The sequence below is a fragment of the Dendrobium catenatum genome, unplaced genomic scaffold, assembly GCF_001605985.2.
Source record: "Dendrobium catenatum unplaced genomic scaffold, ASM160598v2 original_scaffold_186504, whole genome shotgun sequence".
NCBI classification, from domain to species: Eukaryota; Viridiplantae; Streptophyta; class Magnoliopsida; order Asparagales; family Orchidaceae; genus Dendrobium; species Dendrobium catenatum.
Window position 1 is genome coordinate 21,310 of NW_021504922.1, and position 21,359 is coordinate 42,668.

General features: G+C 30.6%; 2 protein-coding genes across 3 annotated transcripts in view; both read right to left on the reverse strand.

Moving 5' to 3' along the window:
- Window positions 1-13,214: 13,214 nt before the first annotated feature.
- On the reverse strand, window positions 13,215-16,471 carry LOC110102000 (auxin efflux carrier component 1). Of its 2 annotated transcripts, none has more exons than XM_020830123.2 (6): window positions 15,111-16,471; window positions 14,829-15,018; window positions 14,503-14,588; window positions 14,076-14,233; window positions 13,930-14,006; window positions 13,215-13,462 (listed from the first exon to the last, which is right to left on the reverse strand). In XM_020830123.2, the coding sequence occupies exons 1-6, from the start codon at window positions 15,796-15,798 to the stop codon at window positions 13,396-13,398; spliced, it is 1,266 nt and encodes a 421-aa protein (XP_020685782.1). In that variant the 5' UTR covers window positions 15,799-16,471; the 3' UTR covers window positions 13,215-13,395. The 2 variants fall into 2 exon arrangements, with proteins under 2 accessions (XP_020685782.1, XP_020685783.1); XM_020830124.2 differs by having other exon boundaries at window positions 14,829-15,015; window positions 15,111-16,463.
- Window positions 16,472-19,911: 3,440 nt separating this feature from the next.
- The window catches only part of LOC110101999 (auxin efflux carrier component 5), a gene marked incomplete in the record, with an annotated part of 8,359 nt that continues 6,911 nt past the window's right edge, over window positions 19,912-21,359 (reverse strand). Inside the window, 2 exon segments of the mRNA XM_028692388.1 lie at window positions 19,912-20,233; window positions 20,981-21,057. Coding sequence (XP_028548221.1) covers window positions 20,161-20,233; window positions 20,981-21,057 — 150 coding nt within the window.

The following is a 21,359-nucleotide window of genomic DNA, read 5'->3' on the forward strand; positions in this document are numbered from 1 at the left end:
TTCCCATTTTTGCATAATTTCAAGCACATGAGCATAGAAATATCAGTACTTTCAAGTACATGTATAAACAATATTGGATGTATTATAAAATTATGCAAAACTTCACATGTACGACTAGCAATAGAGTTTCATGAGTTAAACTTGTACACACATTTTATAGTTATAATTCATGAAACTATTCACATGTAATATCCATAGCAATATTTTAGATCTTTATTATTCTATAGAAATTTCCATTAGTGTCAATATACTTATTGAAATATATAAATTGTCATGCAATCAAAATAGATGATGAAAATTTAATTTATACATATTAATATGACTAAAATATTATATTCTACATAACATATGAAAGTTATACGATAAAAGTTTTCTCAATTTTTATAAACATGAGTTTGTATGAAATCTAACCAACAAAAAATATCAAATTTTTGCACAAGAGCCACAAAATTAAAATTAGAAATAGCATAGAAGCAGAAGACAGAACTAGTCCGGGGTTCATTCCTGAGCAACCAAATTGCCCCCTCTTCTTTGCTCATGATCGAACTCGACTAAGCCCTATATGCATCACTAAACCCCTTTCATAGGCTTGTTTCTCTCTCTCCAATCACAAGAATCACAAAAGTTTGCATGCCTCATATGTGATTCTACTGCCCATGACCTTCATCTCACGATTTAAGGTAAAAAGGAACCTAGGGCATCATACATATCCTCCTCACAATCATCATGCACTTTCGTCCTCCTTCCAAAGCCTAGCTACTGAACCTCTCCCCTCTCCCTTCCTCTTTAACTTTGTCTCTTGTTGCTACTATCAGAGAAGGTATTGAACCTTTATCCTCCTTCAGCTCACCCCTTTCTCTCGCAACCACCATTAGAGAAGCTTCTTGGTTGTTTGCTCCAAGGCTAAAGTAGTAAGCCATTTTCCCTCCTTTCTTGTTCTTACTTTCTTACCCTCCCTCTCATTATTATCTTCACAAGCCACTCATAATTATAATTTAATTTATTTTAAATTTATATTTTTAAGTATATATGCATGCATGTATGTATACATTTATATTATATTAAAATATTAGATTATTATTGATTAGAGGTTTTACCATAATAATTTTAATTCATTTGTCGATTATTTTTGTGATTATTAATGTTAGCTAGGTTATGCCCAATTCAATAATCAACTAATCTTATATAATCTCATGCGTCATGGTAACTTACTAAAAAAGTTATATTGTTTAGGAACTTCAAGTTAATACCATATGGCATTACCTTTTTTGAATTATTGGAGAGTGTATGTATGCTTGAGTGAGGTAATTTATTGTAAGTAACTATTATTTATTATTAATAAACATACCTTCTTAGTTAGAAGTAGAATTCGTGCTATTTGTATTAGGCTCATTGATTATTGATTAGATTGTCTATCTTATTATTATTGTGATTTTTTTTTTGTTATATGCATACACTCTTAAAGATATGTTTATGCTCATAATGGAATAATTAGTTCTTTAGATAGATTTATCTTGATTTGTTGCTGCACAATCTCATGTATATTAACTCTCATTGTTGGCCTATTTTAATGCATGCACTCTTATTGTATACAATAAATGTCATTTTTGCAAATCATATCTTATATTGAAATAACATTCATCATATTGTAACTATAATACCTGTTGAAAACTACTTATGAAAAACTTGAAAACTATATGCATTTGTGCAATGGTGAGTATGTTAGTAGAATTTTATTGAATAATGGTTAGCGGGACTGATGAGCCCTCAAAGTGACGTCTCCATAGATTTACTTGTGTTGGTGTTTACATTTTTGGTACAAGCCAGTGTTTGAAAAATTTGACCATACTAATATACACATAAATTATATTAAAAAAAAATAATTAGACATGAGTTGAGCAATGAATGACATATAGGTTATATAAAGGTACGTTGATAACTAGCAGGATCATTTATGCATAAATTTAATTAATATTGTATTAATTATAAGTTTATATGCACATTTGTAATAACAACATTTTAGAATTATTGTAGGAATCACAAGATAAAATATTATCAGCTTTCATTCTTTCGTGCCCTAACTTGCCATCTCTAGTGATTTCATGGTTCCTCTTTTCCTCCATTGTTTCTCGCCTCGTCGCTCCACTTTTTTGCATGAGATCATTCGGATCTCCTTTCAAATCATGGCTTTGGTGTCTCTTCTGCTTAGTTACCTTGCTATGTCTATTTTTTGATGGCAAGTGCCTTGTATTCCACTCCGTTGGGGAATGTGCCCAACCCAGTGCAGGAAAAAAAAAGGGGTTTTTTAACTTGGAGGTTAACGAGCAATCTCCTTCCCATTCTCGCTCATTTAAAGATGTTCTCTCTAGCAATGCATCGGCAGGTGATACTCTTCCAACTTTAACCCAATCGTTTTTTAATGGCGTATCAGTTGTGCTTTTTTATGATGAAGAGGTTCTTGTACTTGCTTATCCAATTAAATATATGTTAGTTGGTAAATTTTGCTTACGTCGGCCGAACCTTAATACGATTTGCATGTTTTTTCATAACCTCAAATTATTTGTATTTGACTATGTGGGATTGTTGGATTCTCTCCATGTTACGATTCAGCTTTCTAACGACTCAGATTACAGTAGGATTTCTATGAGAAGAGCTTACTTTATCAATAATTATCAAATGCGTATTCTTAAATGGACTCCATTTTTTTTTTTGACATTAGAGAGGAATCTCCCATAGTGTCAATTTGGATTTTATTTCCTAATTTGTGCTTGCATTTTTTCAATCCAAAGGTTTTACATTCTCTCAGTTTCTTTTTTGGCCATCCATTGTAGACCGATCAAGCATAGTTTGTAAGACTTTCCCCTCTGTAGCTGAGGTTCTAGTTGAAGTTGATATTACAAGAAAAAAAAAATAAAAAAATAAAAAAACATGTGAAGGAGATATGGATTGGATCCAAATATTTTGGTTATTTAAAAAAAATGGAGTTTGAAAAAGTGCCAGATTTTTTCTCTTATTGTAAGGTTCATGGTCATGCTTTATCTGATTACTTTAAATTACATCCAAATTTGAAAACAACCTCTAAACTGTATGTGGAGAAGGTTGTCTCTAATTCGAGATTTATTATGCCCAACGTGAATGATAACGATTCGACCCTATTGGATCATGCCGAGCCGCCTTCCCCTAATGAAAACCATGGGAATGAGGTTAATTTCAAATTGAATCTTCTGAAAAATAGATAAATTGTTTTAGCTGAGAAGAGTTCTACTAGCATGGATGTTCCCAATGAGGATGACAAGGTTCCTAATATTTATGTTTCAATTGATTCTATGTTTCAAAATAATGATAATTCTCAGTTATCCAATTCTCAATCGCTTCTTGTTGCTAATAGAGAAGTGCATAATGATAAGGGAGTTTTGGACTCATGGGATCGATGCCTTAAATTAGGATTATGAAGAAGAAAAATTTATTCCTAAATCTATATCGGATCCTATGAATGCGGATCATATAAATAATGTTGAAAAAGTGAATTCTATTTCTTCTAATCATGTTAATAGTGCTTCTAAAACTAATGATGAAGATGGATTTTATAAGGTGGGCAAAAAAAGGGGAAAATGTGAAAATTCCATTACCTTCTTCGTCTCGTTCTACCATAGCTCAAACTACTTCTAAAAATTGTAATGGTTAATACTTTTATATGAAATCTGAGGGGTATTTTTTTTTTAGAGGGGGATAGAGATTCTAGAGTTAGAGTTAAAAGTTTGTGTAGAATGTATAATATTCAGTTGTTGGTTTTAATTGAGTCTTTTATATCTATTGATAAATTTGATTTTACTGCCTCTCGTTTGGATTTTTCTAATAAGTATGCTAACTGCTATAATATAATTTGGATTATGTGGAATAGTGTTATTAATGTGAATATTATTTTTTATTTTACTCAAGTTTTCCATGTTCAAATTTCTTTCTTTAATATCAAATGTAATGCCTTGTTTGTGTATGCCACATGTTCTAAGTTGGGTCGGCTTCCCCTTTGGGAACACAACTGACTTTTCTCTAATGGTCCATGGTGTGTAGGTGAAGATTTTAATATTATTGCTAATGATTCTAAGAGATTGAGGGGTAATCTCCCAACCTTAATGCCGTGGAGGATTTCAACTCCACAATTACTGATTGCAATTTACATGACATTGGATTGCTTTTACTTGGAGTAGAGCCACTTTGTGGAAAATACTTAATAGGATCTTATTTAATAATGACTGGATTGTTGATTTTGCTATGACTCTTGTGGAGCATTTAAGTAGAACTATTTCTAATCATGCTCTTTTACTTTTGATTATTAATGTTAATATATCTCATGCCCCTTCTGCCTTCAGATTTCAAAATATGTGGTTATATCATAATGATTTTATGAATGTGATTAAAACTAACTAGCATGTCCATATTTTCTCTATTAATAATATTACTGGTATGTCTAGATTATGAGCCAAAATGAGTAGGTTGAAAAAGGTCCTAAGATGGTGGAATAAAAATATTTTTAAAATATTTTTACTAATATTAAGAAAGCTGAGAATAAGGTGATTGAGTTGGATAAGGTGTATTTGGATAATCCTAGTATTGACAATCTTACTAGTCTTAATAATGCTAAAGTGTGTCTCTTTTAATTGCATAAACAAGAGGAAATCTTATGGAGGCAAAAATCTACTTCCAAAATCATTTTTTGAGGGGAATAAGAATACCAAAAGTTTTTCATGCTATGGCTAATAAGAAAAGAATCAAGAATCATATTCACAAATTTGTTAACAATGATGGGAGGGTTTATGAATCTGAGGATTTAATTTTCAACTTTGGGGTTGAGCACTTTAAAAACATTTTAATAATAATGTTAACATTATTCCTATTATCAATCCCTATGTTATTTCTAACATTATTAGTGATAACGAGAATCACTTCAATCTCCTTATGAGGCTAAAGTTTGGAATGTTATTAATGATATGAATGAGGATTCCGTTGCTAGGCCTGATCGCTTCACTACTAAATTATTTCTGAAGGAATATTATTAAGTTGGATGTGATGGTAGTTGTGAAAGATTTCTTTGTTGGTAACCCTTTCCCTAAATTTTTTTTCTTCTACTAGTATTATTTTAATTCCTAAAACGGTGGCGGCCAATAACTGGAATCATTTTAGACTGATTAGTCTGTGCTCCTATTTTAATAAACTTATTTCTAAAATCATTTTGAGTAGATTGGTTAACATTTTGCCTAGAATTATTTCTTATAATCAAACATGTTTTGTGAAAGGTGGGAGCATTTTTGACAATATTTGCCTGGCCCAATAGATTACTTATGATATTAATGCAGAAGTAAAAGGGGGTAATATTATTTTTAAACTTGATATCACTAAAGCTTATGATAATCTGAATTCAAATTTTTATATAAATTTATATCTTTTTTTTTTTGGATTTAGTCACTCCTTTATTCTACTTATTAAGAATAGTATTGAGAATTGTTACTTTTATGTGATCATTAATGGTAAGAATCATAATTTTTTTAAATCCTCTCAAGGCTTAAGGCAAGGTGACCCTTTATCTCCTGCTATTTTTATTATCGTTGTGGAATATCTTTTCAGTGGTCTAGAGGAATTATATAAAAGGCATCCGAAGTTTCTCTTTCATACTGTTGGTTGTATCCCAATAACACAACTTAGTTTTGCTGATGATTTTATTATCTTTCGAATGACTCTATTAATATCATTAAAGTTTTAATCAAATTTCTTTCTATGTTTCAAGAGATGAGTGGTTTGTCCATTAACAAGGAGAAAAGTAATCTTATTGTTGCTAAGTCTGTCAATCGTGGTAGAATTAGTGCAATCAAAAGGATTTGTGGCTTTAACTCAAATTTGTTGCCTATTAAGTACTTAGGTACTCCTCATTTTAAAGGTAGAAAAAGAACTCAACTTTTTAAAAATATCTTCACTTCCTTTCAAAGGAAACTTTCAGATTAGTCTTCTAACTTTTTTTTCTTTTGGAGGTAGGCTTGTACTGAGTAAAAGTGTTTTAAACTCTATTCATATTTTTTTTTTTTCATACTTTATAACCTACTTTATCTATGTGCCTTAGATTAGAGAGAATGCTTAATAAGTTTTTTTGGGGATCGAAGAATAATAGTTCTTGCATTTATTGGACTTCGTGGAAGAATGTTTGTGAGGTTTTTAATGAAGGGGGCTTAGGTTACAAGAATACCTTGAATATTGTTCAGAATTTTTTCATTTAGATCTAACATTAGTTTGTGGGCTAAATTTATGAATGTTAAATATTACGAAGAGCTTCATCCCTTGGTTTGTGGTTATAGACATTTTGATTCGATGGTTTGGAAAAGGTTTAGCCACATCAAATGAGAGGCTGAGTAATTTATTCATTGGGGTTTGGGTTCTTTCTAGCATGATAATTGGTTGGGTCTATGATAGGCAAATCCTAAGATCTAGTTTTGAAATTATTTCAAATTTTTTGTCAATATTTATTAAAATAAACTTCAGATTACATAGCTACTAAAAATATATCAAAATACCAAAATAAACTCATCCACCAAGTTTCATTCATTTCATCAAAATAAATGTCTATAATACAGTACATGGCTACAGTCAAGAGCTACAGAACTAAAAATTTAAATAGTAATGGCTGTACAAAAATCAAAATAACAAAATACTTATGATCTCATATATGGTCATGAATTGCTAGTCCATAATCTCTTTCCCTTTCCTAGATCTTAAAAACCAAAAGTATAACCACAGTGAACTACAACAGTTCAGCAAACCATATAAACATATCTAAATTTTTAAATATTCTTTTATTAAATATTTTGTTAAATATTTAAAAGAAGTTAAATGCAAATTAAATAAATTATTAAACTGAGAAATGAAATAAATTCATAATAGTTATTATCTAATTTAAATAATAGTACAAAATAAATAAATAAATTAAAATTCATATCACAGAGTAGTTCAAATCATATTTTCTAGTCCCAAACAGAATCTCAAAAAATTCTGACCCCACCCCTTATAACTATCATTTTATTTATGCTTATAGCATCAGAATATATCGTATATCCCTATCTGAGATAGAATTTCAAAAGATTCTGAACTCTTATAACTCCCAACAATTCCATGTCCCAGACATAATCTCAAAAGATTATGGTCTCTTACACATATATCATCACATTATAATAATTAAAAATTAATTGAGCATGTATCAACATTTCATAGTATTGTATAACGGTAGACAACTAAAAATCCAACTATGCAAAAATGCATATTTTCAAAAAATGACCAAATTACTCGGGCTCTTGTAAAATGATGTTTTAAGACTTTTATTATACTTCAATACTATTTTTTAAATCCATATAATTTTCTATTCAATAAAAATCCCGTAAATTTCAAAACCCATAATGTAAAATTTTTAGAAAATATTCAAAAAGTATATAATCATAATCTCTATAATATACAAAAAGTTATGCAGTTAAAGTTTTACCTATGCAAAGTTATCCGTATTTTTCACTAACATATACAAAATTTTGATTGAAATATTCATTAAAACTTACACATTTTTAAAATTTGTGATGAACATAATGTGTCTTACATTGAGACGTACAAGTTTCTCAACTAGACCGATGAATAAAAATGGTCCGAACTAGCCCAAAATTTGATTTTCCTCCTTTATCTCTCCTCTTTTTCTCTTATTTCTTTTTTCTTTTCCTCTATTAGCCGTGAATTGAGTTAGGGAATGACAAATATATATTTATAATGTTTTTTTATTTTTTCTAATTTTTTATTATTAAATAATATATATTAATTAATTTTTAGTAGAAAATTCATAGAATTCTCTTAGGGATCAATTCCAAAAATTATAAAAAAAATCATGAATTAACTCATTTAATTTAAAAAATTATGGTGAAATCAGTTTGCAAATCGATACCTTATAGTCCCAAAAACCCCACTTATACTGAGAGGTGTCGATTTTTTAAGTCCCAAAAATTATGAAAAAAGATAGGGAAGCTAAAATGCAACACTATAAATATTTTGGCAAAGATGATTTATTATTTGGACTTATAATGATCGACTTCATAAATAAATATTGAAATTTTATGTAAAAAATTCTTATAAGAAAATTTTGAGATTTCACAGGGTTCTTCTTTTATTGATAGCTTTCTTAATACACATACTCTCTTAATATTAAGGTTCATAGTTTTATTGATAATAGCTCTTGGAATTTTAATAAACTTATGGAGGTTATCTCTATTATTTTAATTGATAGTATTTTGAATATTCCTTTACAATTACAGTGCAAGGATAAAATTTTGTTTAATCTATCGTCGTCTAGTAAGTTTAATTTGGAAAATGTTTGGGATACTATTAGAGTTAATTATGAGAATTTTTACATTTATTCTACTATTTGACACAACAACATTCCTTTATCTTACTCCAACATTCCTTTAGCTTACTCCTTTTTTTTTGGAGATGTCTTAAAGGTTTTCTTCCTATTGATACTTTACTTTGAAAAAAAGGGTTTAGTTTTCCTTCTAAATGTCAATGTTATTTTAACACTAAAAATATTAACCATGTTTTTATTAATGGGGGCATTACTCATAATGTTTGGAGCTACTTTTTTATCTAGCTAACAAAGGTAATCTTAATTTCAATAGTGACGTTTTATCCATTTTGTTGGTTAACTAATACTAAAGGCCACATCTATAACTTAATGCCGATCTTTATTATGTTGAATCTTTGGAGGGCTAGAAATGAATCCAAGCATAATGAGATTAAGATTGATGCTAACCAAATTATTGCCAATGTTAGAAAAAAAATTTACAATTTTATTATGTTAATCTTATTACTGTGTTAAAGACTTTAGTAATTGCTTAGATATGACTTTACAGTTGGGCATATCCATTGAGTGTGAGCCATTGGATAAAATTGAGAGAACTGTGAAGTGGATAAAATTTTCCATTCCTTATCTTAAACTCAATTCCAATGGTTATGTTGGGGCCTCTTTTGCGGGTGTGGATAATATTATTCGTAATCAGTATGGTGGTGTTATAGCTACTTTTGTTGGTATATTAAATCTTTGTAAGGTGATTACTATCGAGCTGAAGGGTTTATCCCATGGGCTTGATATATGTCATAGATTGGGGATTAAGCATGTGTCGATTGAGGTGGATACTATGCTATTGATTCAAATCATTCAAAATGAGGTTCCTGGTAATCCTCAAAATTTCTATATTATTAAAAGAATTAAACATTCACTCTCTTCCCTTAATTATTCTATTTCTCATATTTATCAAGAGGGCAATTCTTGTGCTGATTGGTTGGCCAAATTTGAGTGTCATCTTGATGTATCAGGAGTTTGATGATACAAATTTACTTCCTTTGGTGAGAGGCTTGGTTAATTTGGACAAATCTGGGCTGCCTTATATCTGTATTAGTTGATATTCTCTTTTTTTTGTTATTAGCATTTATGGTGGTCTTTGTCGTTGGATGGGTCTTTGGTTCCTTATTTTGTATTCTGGGAGCTATTCTGTTAATCTTCTGGTTCTCAGTATATCTATTTTTATATTTTTTTGGTTAGGTCTCACTTATAGTCTTTTTTGTTGGGAGTTGGTTGGTGCTATTTATTGGCTCGGTTTCACTTTATATGGTTGTTATGAGTATTGATTAGGGGTGGCTTTGGTACTAGTTGATTTTTGGGTTTTGATATTTATGGTGTTGCTGATTGGGGTTCTCTAGTTGTTCATCTCACTGAGTTGTTTTATTGTTCATTTGATTATGTTGATGGGTGGTGTTATCACATGGGTATTGGGTGGTTTTCTAGTTGTAATTTTGTATTTTGGAGTATAGATGACTTTTGGCTCGTAGATTTTCTTTCTTATTTCATTTTTGTAGCTCTTTCGAGCATTAGTGAGCTAAAGGCCCCCCTAAGAGCCTTACAATTTTTTATTTATTTTAACACGTAGGCCCTTCCCTGGGTTTTCTCCTAAAAAAAATGAGATGAAACATTATTACATAGATACATTGATTGTTGATTTCTACTCATACTTGTTGATTGGTCATACTAAATGCCTCATTCTTTTGACATTTATGTTTTAATAGATATGACTTACGTATTAGGATTGAGCTATCAACCTTAGTCATTAATGTTGCCTTTTTATAGTAGATTCTACCAAAGTGCTTAGTGGACCCTATTTGGTATTCTTATATTTTACAGTAGATTATTATGTATTTACTTTTGACGGTTGGATAGTTTCTTTTTTATTATTGTTCCCTTTACATTTCATTTACTTTTATTAATCCTATTGTGTTGGTATATTGATATTTAGAATTCATATTGATGAAATGAAAGTTCAATATCTCACTTGTTATTTACTATGATATATTCTATTAAATTACTTATTTATGCACTTTCTTCTTGTGAGTACAAAACATATCTTTCTATCCCTTCACAACATCCCGTGGTGCCTGGAGGTACAGCCTTCCAGATCCGAGATGACAGACAAAACCAGCACTAAGACCTCTGAGCCTAGCTTCTCTCTCCTCTCTTTCTTCTCTTTCGCTTCTCCTCCTCTCTCGGCCAAAGGAAACAAGTGAAAATGGAATGGATTATGGAAAATTTTCTTACAAATTTATATAAATTTTATTTTATTAGTGTCGTGGCGCCTAATCTTTAGCATCGCAACACCCTCAAGGACCAAATTCTATGCAAGAACTTGCACTATAAAATAAACTTTTTCATTTTTTTTTAATCAGGATTTCCTATGTTAGCTTTTATTTTCAAAGCATATTTTGAAATTAAAAAAGAATAGATATATTTATCATTTCCAAATTCCTTACTGTTGTTCTGCACCGCCAACGACATTTGTTCTACTCGGTCACTGTCGACAACTTCAAACAGCCAACGTGGTAATCACACAGTCGGTCAACACAAGCTTGTGATTGCATGGAACAAAAAAATTTGCCATAAGATATTATGATGGAATTCATGTAGTTTTGTTATCTTTGGATTTACATTTAGATTAGTGTCATATTTAAAAATAATGTGAATACAAATTCTAGTTAATGAGGGGGCAGAAGAACAAAATGGTGAATTAAGGCTGCTTTTCAATAGAATTCCGATGAAAATTTACGTCGGAAATCCATCAGAAATTCCTTCAAAAATTATAGGCAAATTTTCTGTCCTTAATTTCGTCGATCCTTCCGGCGAATAATAATTCTTTTGTTTCTTTTTGTGTAGATTTGTTATGATGCATATTATATTAAAATATTCTTATATAATTTGTTTCACTTGTTGGAAGGCAAGCCGAAGGTAAATATTTTCTAATAAGGGTAACTAGATAATAGCATTAAATTCACTTATTGACTATTATATAAATATTGAATTTTATGTTTTTGATTTTGAATGCTAGTTTTTAAAATAATTATAATCATATTAAATACATTCATTTCTTCTAATTATATATATTATTTTGAGAAATATTTTGATATTATCAAACTTAAAAAAAAAAAAACCATGAGCATAATATATATATATATATATTTTAGAACAAAAATTTTATTTTTTATGTTAGAAAGTTGATTTAAGAAGCAGTAAGAAAGTCTTCCCAAAGAAAAATTGACATCCATTAGAATTCCACGAGGTTTAGGTTTCGTTTGGGATTTTTTTTAAGCTTTCTTAATGGTTCTTAAAACAACTTTTTAGTATAAAAAATTTAATTTTTGTATTAAAAAATTATTTTAAGAAGCAGTAAAAAGTAGTCCCAAATGAAGCCTTATTATATGTAAACATAAAGTTGAAAAACTTATTTTTGGGTGGAGCCCACAAATCTCTTGTCAATATTATTGATTTTGAGTAAAGGACTTTATAAGGGATGGTGGCAAAAGCTCAGCATTAATTACCAGATGCAAACTTTGACTTCAATGTCATGATTTTTGCTACAATAATGTTTCTCACAATTATTAAAGCAATATATTATACAATATAATATACATTATTTAGAAACAAAATATGATGTGAATGAATAATGAAATAATATCTTTTAACTATATATATTATCAATTTCTTTAAAAAAATAGAAAAATTTATGTCTAATATGATCAATTTGATTATCACAAATATGCTTTGAGATTAGTGAAATATAATATTTTTAATTGAATAAAGAAATTATATCTTTTTAACTACATATATTATTAATTTCTTAAAACATAGAAAAAAATATGTCTAGTAAGAGAAATGTGATGATCATTAAATATGCTTTGAGATTAGTGCAATAAAAGTTTTTTTTTTAATGTAAATGAACAATGAGACAATTTCTTTTAACTACATATGTTATTAACTTCTTAAAAAGAATAATGTATAATATAAATTATATAAGAATAAAAAAGATAATCATTAATTATGCTTTGGGATTAGTGCAATATAAATTTCACATATATAATACTAATTTTAAAACAAATTTAATAATTCTTAAGTCCATTCTCATATAATATATATTTTTAACACAAAATACTTAAAAAATAATATAATTATTATAATGAAAATCTCATTATAAGGCTTTCCTTAAATGGCTTCAAATGACTTTAAATGGACCTCTTAAATCTGAGAATTTAGTGAATGAAGATATAAATTTATCAAATATTTTATGGTCATTAATGTTAAGAAATCCTGCCTAAATTAAGGTTTAGGGAGTTAAGTAGAGCCACACTTGCATGCTTAATTAGTAATAATTAAGATCATATTTGATTAATCTCTAGTTAGTTTAATTAAGCATGAATAGTTAATCAAACTATATTTATTATCAAATAAATGTTTATGTTAATTTTTTCTTTGCAAACTCCTTAGTAATATAAGAAAAAAAAAAAAAAAACCAAATTATCATGATTAAAATTTAGGTCATGATCGATGGATTTTAAAGCCCTTAGATCTGCTTTGAGATGAATGCAATAAACTACATATTTATTACAACTTTCACAAATGCTGATTTCTACTAGAAAATTTATTTATTTTTAACACATTTATATGTTATATAAATATAGCGTTACATCTGATTTATGAGAATCTCACTAATCTCAGCGTAAATCTAAGGGTGACTAAGCCTCTCAGAATAACCTTCCATAATTTTTCCGGTCGCATACAAAGCCCATAACTCTGACAAGAAGGTAAGTAGTATTCTTCATAAAGCACAAAAACATATGAAAATTATACATTAATTATAAGCTTGGGCTGAAATGATGATAATGTTGTTAATTAACAACCTTCACATCAGTGAGAAATCATTAATTATCTAATTAGCGCTAATGACTTCTCTGTTTATTCTTCAGTGATCTCAACACAGTGAAATCCAAAGCCCCCAAAATAATTCATGAGCCCAATGCCATATAATACAGTATTGTCACTGGCAATGACACTATCATCCCAAATATAACCCTGTAAAAATGTAAATAAATATATAAATTCCATACTCAAATCTTCTTAAAATGAAAAAAAATTACAGGTCTGTTTGAGACAACTTTTTCGTTGCTTTACTTTTCAAACCGCAACCACCATCCTGTTTTGCTACTATTTTTTTGTTGTTTTCTCATTATTTTTTTTAGAAATTTTTATATTGCAAAGTTGCTTTTTGCAATCAGAATAGTCAAGTTATTTTTCTTATAACAACTTCATAAAGTGCTGCAGTTGTCCCAAACAAAAGAAATCATTCTGTGCAGAGTCTGGACGCAGAGTTGCATCCAGACTGTAAGTGTGCACAGTGTACATACACTATATACTTTTATTTTCATACACAGTGTGTATGCAATATTGTATACAGATAGTGTACACTCGCATGTGTGAATATAACTCCGCACAGAATAATTTCTCCCAAAATAAATCCTAAAATAATACGAAGAGCTTACGCAGTGCTGAGCATCTCAGGATGAAGATCATATTCCTTTGCAAACACAAAAGGCACAATTCCTTGAGGCAGAGCAGCCTAGTAATAAAATTAAATTAATATATTTATAGATAATAATTAAATTCATAAGACACTGAAGATTGATACCTGAACAATTGAGACCTTCAGAGTGGTGCCTCTGATGCCAAGAAGAACTGAACTCAGTGCCATGAAAGCTGGTCCAGCAATGAATCTTATAATCATCCCATAAGCAGCCAGCCTCTTCCCACATGCTATAATGCTTGGTTGCATGGCCATGAAGAGCCCTTCATTTTGGTAATTGTAATTAATTAAGTGTACTGAAAAGGTTTAGGGATCATAATCCTGTTTACCAGAAGAAATTATTCTTTGCGGAGTCCAGACGAGAAGAATCATCCGAACATGTAAGTGTATACATATTGTATATAGTGTGTATACACAGATGTGACATACACTGTGTGTACTATGTATACAGTATGTGTGCACTCACAATTCAGATGATTCTTCCCGTCCGGACTCCGCACAGAATAATTTATGGTTGACAGAAAGATCTTACCAAGACTGAACATGGCCATTCCCAGCCCAGCATTTGACAGAATGGTGATTGAGTTCTCCATCATTAATGGCTTCTTCACATTCCATCTACATTAGTGTTAGTCAGCAAAAATTATAAGAACCTGTTATGGCTGTGGAGGGTTTTGAGCTAGCCTGTAACTCCAGAAATTAGGGATTGAGAAGAGGAAGAAGAGTTTTGAGGCCTAATGACTCAGTTAAGTCAAGATTGCAAAAGGATTAGTAAGCTAAATGTTAGATTTATTAACCCATATAACCTATTATTTGTTCTATTTCATGAAAAAGAAAGATGAGAGAGAGAAAGAGAACCTGGAAGAAATCAGAGCCCAGGAAATACCAAGCACGCTAGCATAGAAATTAAGGTTTCTAATGAGCTTGTGACAGACCAATCTCAAAATTAAAAGAACTGAGAGCCTTCCAATCTGAGATTTCTCGTGTTCTTCCCTCATGATTTCATCTTCTCTGCTGAAAACCTGCACTGAGCTCTCACAAACACCTGCTGAAGATCAAAAGAAGCAAATAAAAAAGCATAAAAATTAAAGTTTTTTGCTGTTCAAGATCAAATTAGCCGTTGATTCCACTAATGCGTGCCTTGTTGTTTGCTTAGTTCTTCAATTCCAGGAAACTTTTCTTCATTGTCTTCTTCTTCTTCTTCCAACTCTGGAGATACCTTAGTCACGAACTGAGATCTTTGAATCTCATTCTCAGCTAATGAATAATTAGCAACAACAACATGAACTAATTCTTCTTCGCTGACCCCTCTCTCTTCTTTAACACTGTTACTACTCCTTTTCTCCATCAATGAATTCCTTGCAGAACGAAACTCAAAAAGAAAGAGGAGCACAGTGTACCAAATAATGGATTGCATCACCACCAATTGAATCATTAAGTCTTCCTGTTCATCTCCATACATGGATTTCAGAAGAGGAATTCCCATGACAAGCGTGTTTGGGAGAGTGGCAATGGAGAAGAGAGTTATAGACCAGTCCAAGCTGCCATTTTTGAAGAGATGAGACCAAAACAAGAGTAATAAGAGAACGAACAGTTTGGAGAGGGAGTCTGCTGCGAGGAAGAGGAAATGCATATGAAAGGGATTGATGCGAGAGATGAAGTTGAAGGAGAGGAGGGGAATGGCGAAGATGGCGACAAAGCGATTGATGCCGGAGCATTGGTCGGCGGTGAAAAGCTTGAAGTGTTTGATGGAGGAATAAGCAAGGAGCATGGAGAAATAGAGGGGAACTACTGCATTGAGAACATTGTACAGCTCCTTTGGAGACATCTTTTTGGGTCTTTGAAGAAGAACTCGCTTTGCACTTCCTTTTATTCCCTTGTTAAGGCTTTTACTTTGGGAAATTCCTTGTTAAGGCTTTTACTTTAACCTTTTGATTTTCATGAAAAAAAGAAGAGCCACGAGTGATTCTGCTCTCTCATTGAGAGAAAGTGTGCAGTGGGAGAAATTATTCTGTGTGGTTATCGGATGGTGTTCAGAAAGGAATCAGGATGCGTCACATTATTTTTTGTTGTGTATCGGTACTGTGTACTGGGTGACATGACGTGTTCTAATTTGCCTCAAGATCGTCCAGTGACTGTACAAAATAATTCTGCGTTGCAAAGAGAAGTATAAATGCATTTTGCTCAAAAATACAAATAGTGTGGATACTTGGCAAATTAAGCATTTTATGGGGCATCTAAAGTCAAACATTTTGTATCTATTGAGAAAAATAATGGCTGAAAATTGATCATAAAGTCTATTTATTATAAATTCAAACTCACAACTCCATAAAATTAATAAAACCTTCAAGCTCATAGAACATATTCTCTTTAGAAGTGTAATTTGCTTCTTTAATTCTTTCATTCTTCTCTCTTAGGAGGTTTGTTTTTCACTTGATATATGAATCTAAAAACTTGAATTTAGATTTTGGATAGATGTATGGAGAATTGTGTATGATGAACAACCTAAATCTTGATGTAGAGTATTGTTTGTGATATTATCCTTGACATTTATCTTTGTACGTGCAACATCAACTACATTGAATCTTAAAGAACTCTAATATGTAGAGTTAAAGTTCATATAGTCGTCAACAAGACTTGGTGCAAGCTTCTCTATGTCTTCTTTAGTCATCTAAGTACTCTCAGAAGGAGTATGAGGAGCCCATACAATTAAACTTATATGTCATACAGTATGGTTATCTTTCAAATTTTGAGTAGTCTTAATACTTTCTTGTTAAGTCGGTATATCATCAACATTAATAATAAGTTGTATGTCATATGTTAGAAAGTAATTCAAGAAGATAAAAATTTCATCTAAGTTTCTTAAGAATTTTGAATGGGCCACAAGTCCTATCATGAAGCTTAATATATTAGGTGGGAGGATTTGATCACATTCTTTATATTCCTTGAAGGAATGTATAGAATTTAACTTATATGTATATTTAAATATATTACTTAATTAAATTAGCTATTTATTCTTATAGGTTATGAAATTTTTATACAAAGGTGAACACAACATTTAATGATCTATTGATTATTTTGGTTTTTAATCATAAAAAGCTTCCAAATGTGTTTTTGTTATTCATTTTAGAAATAATAGAATTATAAGCAAACTCAAAAGTAGGAAGATGCAAGTCCCAAATGCGAACATTTTTTACCGACTAAATATCTTAATTAACAATTTGCCTAACGATCTATTAATAACCTCTGCTTGGGGGTGAAATATAAAAAAAATGTGCTGAAAATATTATAATAAGGTTATGATGAAGGCCCTTTGACTAGGTGGTTAAGCCCTATTGTAATAACGGCACCATATGAAAGAGCCAATATTAAGTGCTTTAATTGAAAGTATTCTTTCTCTTAGGAGATGTGATTAACTTTGAGTGCTCTCGTACTTCTAATTTTTTTGAAATGCGAAAAAAAAAATCCCTTAAAAGAAGGTGAACTATTTGAACAATCTAATATCGCTATTGAGTTCATCATGCGAAAAACAAAGAAAAATCTAAAAAATAAGTTTATCAACCAAGAAGCAAAAAAATTGCCAAATTAAACAACAGTACTTCTCCCGATCATTATTTGGAAGCTCACATTAATTTAGGCTTCGTTTGTGACCGCTTTCTTTTTTCTTCTTAAAATAGTTTTTTAGTACAATTTTATAATTTTTGTACTAAGAAATAACATGCTTTAAGAAGCATTAAAATCAGTCGTCCCAAATGAAACATTGGTCTAAAATTAGGGGTGTATTTCTTTGATCCGACCCGAAAACCCAACACGAACCCGACCCAAAAATTTCAGTTTCAGGTGGATATGTAAATCGAGTCGGGTTAGGGATTTCGACGTGTTTGTAAAATTGGGTCAGGTTCGGGTGGACCCGAAAACCCCAAATCAACCTAGTTTGACTTGTTTTTAATTGATTTTAGAGAATTTTAGAATATTTTTATGGAAGAAATAAATACTATTTCCCAAACATAATAATCCATGTGGCCCAAATTAAATTAAGCTTGGTTTATTTTAGATTGATTGAAATAAATCTTACCTTAATTCGATTTAGCCGAAGACATTTCTTGATAGATAGATAGATAGATATATGCATGTGCTTGGACAGGTGGTCCAGGAAACCTTTAAGAAAAAAAATTAAATAAAAAATTTAGTAAAACATAAAAGAAGTGGGTCGAGTTCGGGTCTGAAAAACCGACCAGTTTGCAAAAATAGATTGGGTTCGGGTCAGTTTAAAAAGTGCTAGGTCAAATTTGGGTTCGACCTGAAACCGCTTTTGACATCCCTATCCAAAATCAACACAACTGCTAATCCAAGTGTTATGAGGACCTAAACAAGTTATGTATTTACAAATTCTAACTCAACAGAAGTCTTGTAATTGGAGCTACATAGATTTCCCTTGTCATTTAGTGCATATTAAACCTTAATATTACCTGCATTTAAGCCTATAATTACTCTCTAATTCTCAAAGAGACATAGCATCTTAGTTTAATCAACTATCTTAGCTTCTCAATTAACTTAGAATAATTCTTTCCATATTTTATTTGTAAAACTTCCACTCTTCAACACCTTGTTTCTATGTGAACCTCAACTTCTTGAAGCCTATCCTTTTGTTTATTCAGTTCGAGGCAGTTTTATTATAGCTATTCTCAATAAGACATCAATCTTGAACTTCACACTTCCATGGCTAAGTTCTAAGGCACATTTCAAGGAAGACTAGAAGATTATTTATGAGAGAATTTCTTAGGTGTATCATGCAAAGATCATAGGAGAGTAGGAGCAATAGGCTAAGGCCCCCAACAGTCCCAACAAATATTCTAACTTTCACATGAAATGGTCAAAAGAAGGGAAGGTTTTACTATTTGTGTATTAGTTATTTGAGGTATTTCTATGTAGTGAGTTATTTATGAGAAAAAAAGGAAGTTTGCTCCCTATGTATGGAGGATTATGAGACATCATAAATATAGGCCATAGGCTATGTCTTCAATTTGAGGGAAGATGATAATTGTTTGTATCATGTTGTCTAGAAGAATTTTATGGTAGAGATCAATAATCACGAGATGGGGAAGTCTGAAAGAGCTTGATCTTACGTGATTTTCACTCAAGGAAATTTCTTAAGAATGGTTTATGTTAATCGATCGACATGTTCATGACACGTAGTAGCCATGAAAATGATGCATTTGAAAGTTTATGTATTCTTATAATGATAACAAATTGAATAAGTTATAGAGGGTACAATAATTGGTTGCTTTAAGATCATATCATGCCAAATGTGGCAATATAAAGAATAAATTTGCTATTGATAGATGTTGAAATTTGTTATAGAATGATTTCTTGTATTTAACTAATTTCTCAGCTAAAATTAACTCGATCGGACATGAATTTGTAATGCATATTTGAACTAACAAACTTTTAAAATTAGATTTAGAATCATCCAAATTGTGATTTAAATGAACTTATAATCAAATTAAGTGAGTTGAAATCAAACACTTGAAGCCTAATTAAAAAATTTGGATATTAATTGGAAGATCAAATAATCTTGCATTCTTATAGTTAAATTGAATGTCTCAATGAGCCCAAAATCATCATATTTTGATTTTATTAAGGCACTTAAATACTTAAAGAATGACCTAAGATTTAGAAAATCAATATGGGCAGTCGATAGAATAATCTAAATTTTAGCTATATTTAAGAGGCATGCCACTGTAAAAAAATTTATAAATAATCTCCTATTTTCTCCATGAAAAGGACTGAGGCTTAGACTAGAGATTCAAAAAAGCTTAGAAATTTGAAGAACCACGAAACTTTATCAAACCACCACCCTACCATCATTATCGGACAATCGCCGATGAACCACCGTCAACTGACCATCATCATTAACCATTAAATTCTAATATTTTGTAAATAAAAAAAACCATATAATATAATTGAGAATTAACTTATGAAAGTACAATTACAAGAGTTTCTTAGCTCAATATTGTAATATGCAATAAAGGAAATAATAGAGCTTACAATAATCCTTTTGTTGAATCATCCATAGAGGAATGATCATGGATAACATGATCATATTTCCCCCCTTTGGGATTCAAAATGCCTTATTAAAACAAAGTATATTTAAGAAAAATAAGGCATCTCAATTAATTTTCCTTCCAAATTAATTTAGAAACCCTAAAATTATATAATATGCAACAAGTATTGGTAAGGCAACCAACATCCCAAAGATGACCCTGCAACAAAAAAATAAATAAATAATTATAACTCTATCTATACATATTGATAAATACAAAGATTAATATCACCACAACAAAAAAAAAGAACTTTTCGCAATACTTATTTTAGATTTTTGCGACGGTTTTAGGCTTCGTTTGGGACGGCTATTTTACTGCTTTTAAAACAACTTTCTATTATAAAAATTTAAATTTTTGTAATAAAAACTGCTTTAAAAAACAGTAAAAAAATCGTGTCAAACAAGAACTTTTATTTGATCCGGTGAATGGACGTAGAGCTACGTTCCGCCGGCACTAAATCGCGCCACGTAGCAAGCACAAAACCATGTATTTGTCGATTTTGCTCGGCAATAACGAGAAATATCATTATGTTTAAACAAATACTGAGCAATACCGAGTAATACCGAGTAACATCGAGCAATACCGAGTTTTTTTTAGAAAAACTCAGTATTGCTCGGTATTGCTCGGTATTACTCGGTATTGGTCTTCACAGAGCGGTATTTCTCGTTATTGCCAAGCAATACCTAGCAATAACGAGCAAATACCGGGTAATTCGGTGATGACCGTACGTAGAGCTACGTCCGGTCACCTAATAATTGTTCGTCAAACAAAGCCTTAACCATCACAAAAAAGCTAAGAGTTGTTCTAAAGCTATTGCAAGGGTTTGTAGCAGTTTTAGAACCGTTAGGATTTAAAAACCGTCGCTAAAAATTGTTATATTAGATGATGTGTTTTGTGAGTACTTACGCAGTGCTCAAAACCTCAGCATGCAGCCCATACTCCCTTGCAAAAATAAATGAGGTTATAGATTGAGGAATGGCTGCCTGCAAAGAGAGCAAAGAAGAGAGACATTGTCAGTGAAAAAACAACATAATAAAAATAAATTAATACATATTCAATATAAGATTTGTTTTCTTCTATTAAACTGCAAAAAAATAACATATTATGTGATTTTTTTTTTTTTGTAAACAATGACATATTTAGATTTCTTAAAATAAGATTTTATTTTCACACTTAAAATTCGTGAATATATATATATAATTATTTTCTAAGCACATTATATATATAAGATTTTATTTATAAATTTTTCTCTTGAAAAAAAAAAAAGACAATAGATTGTAATATA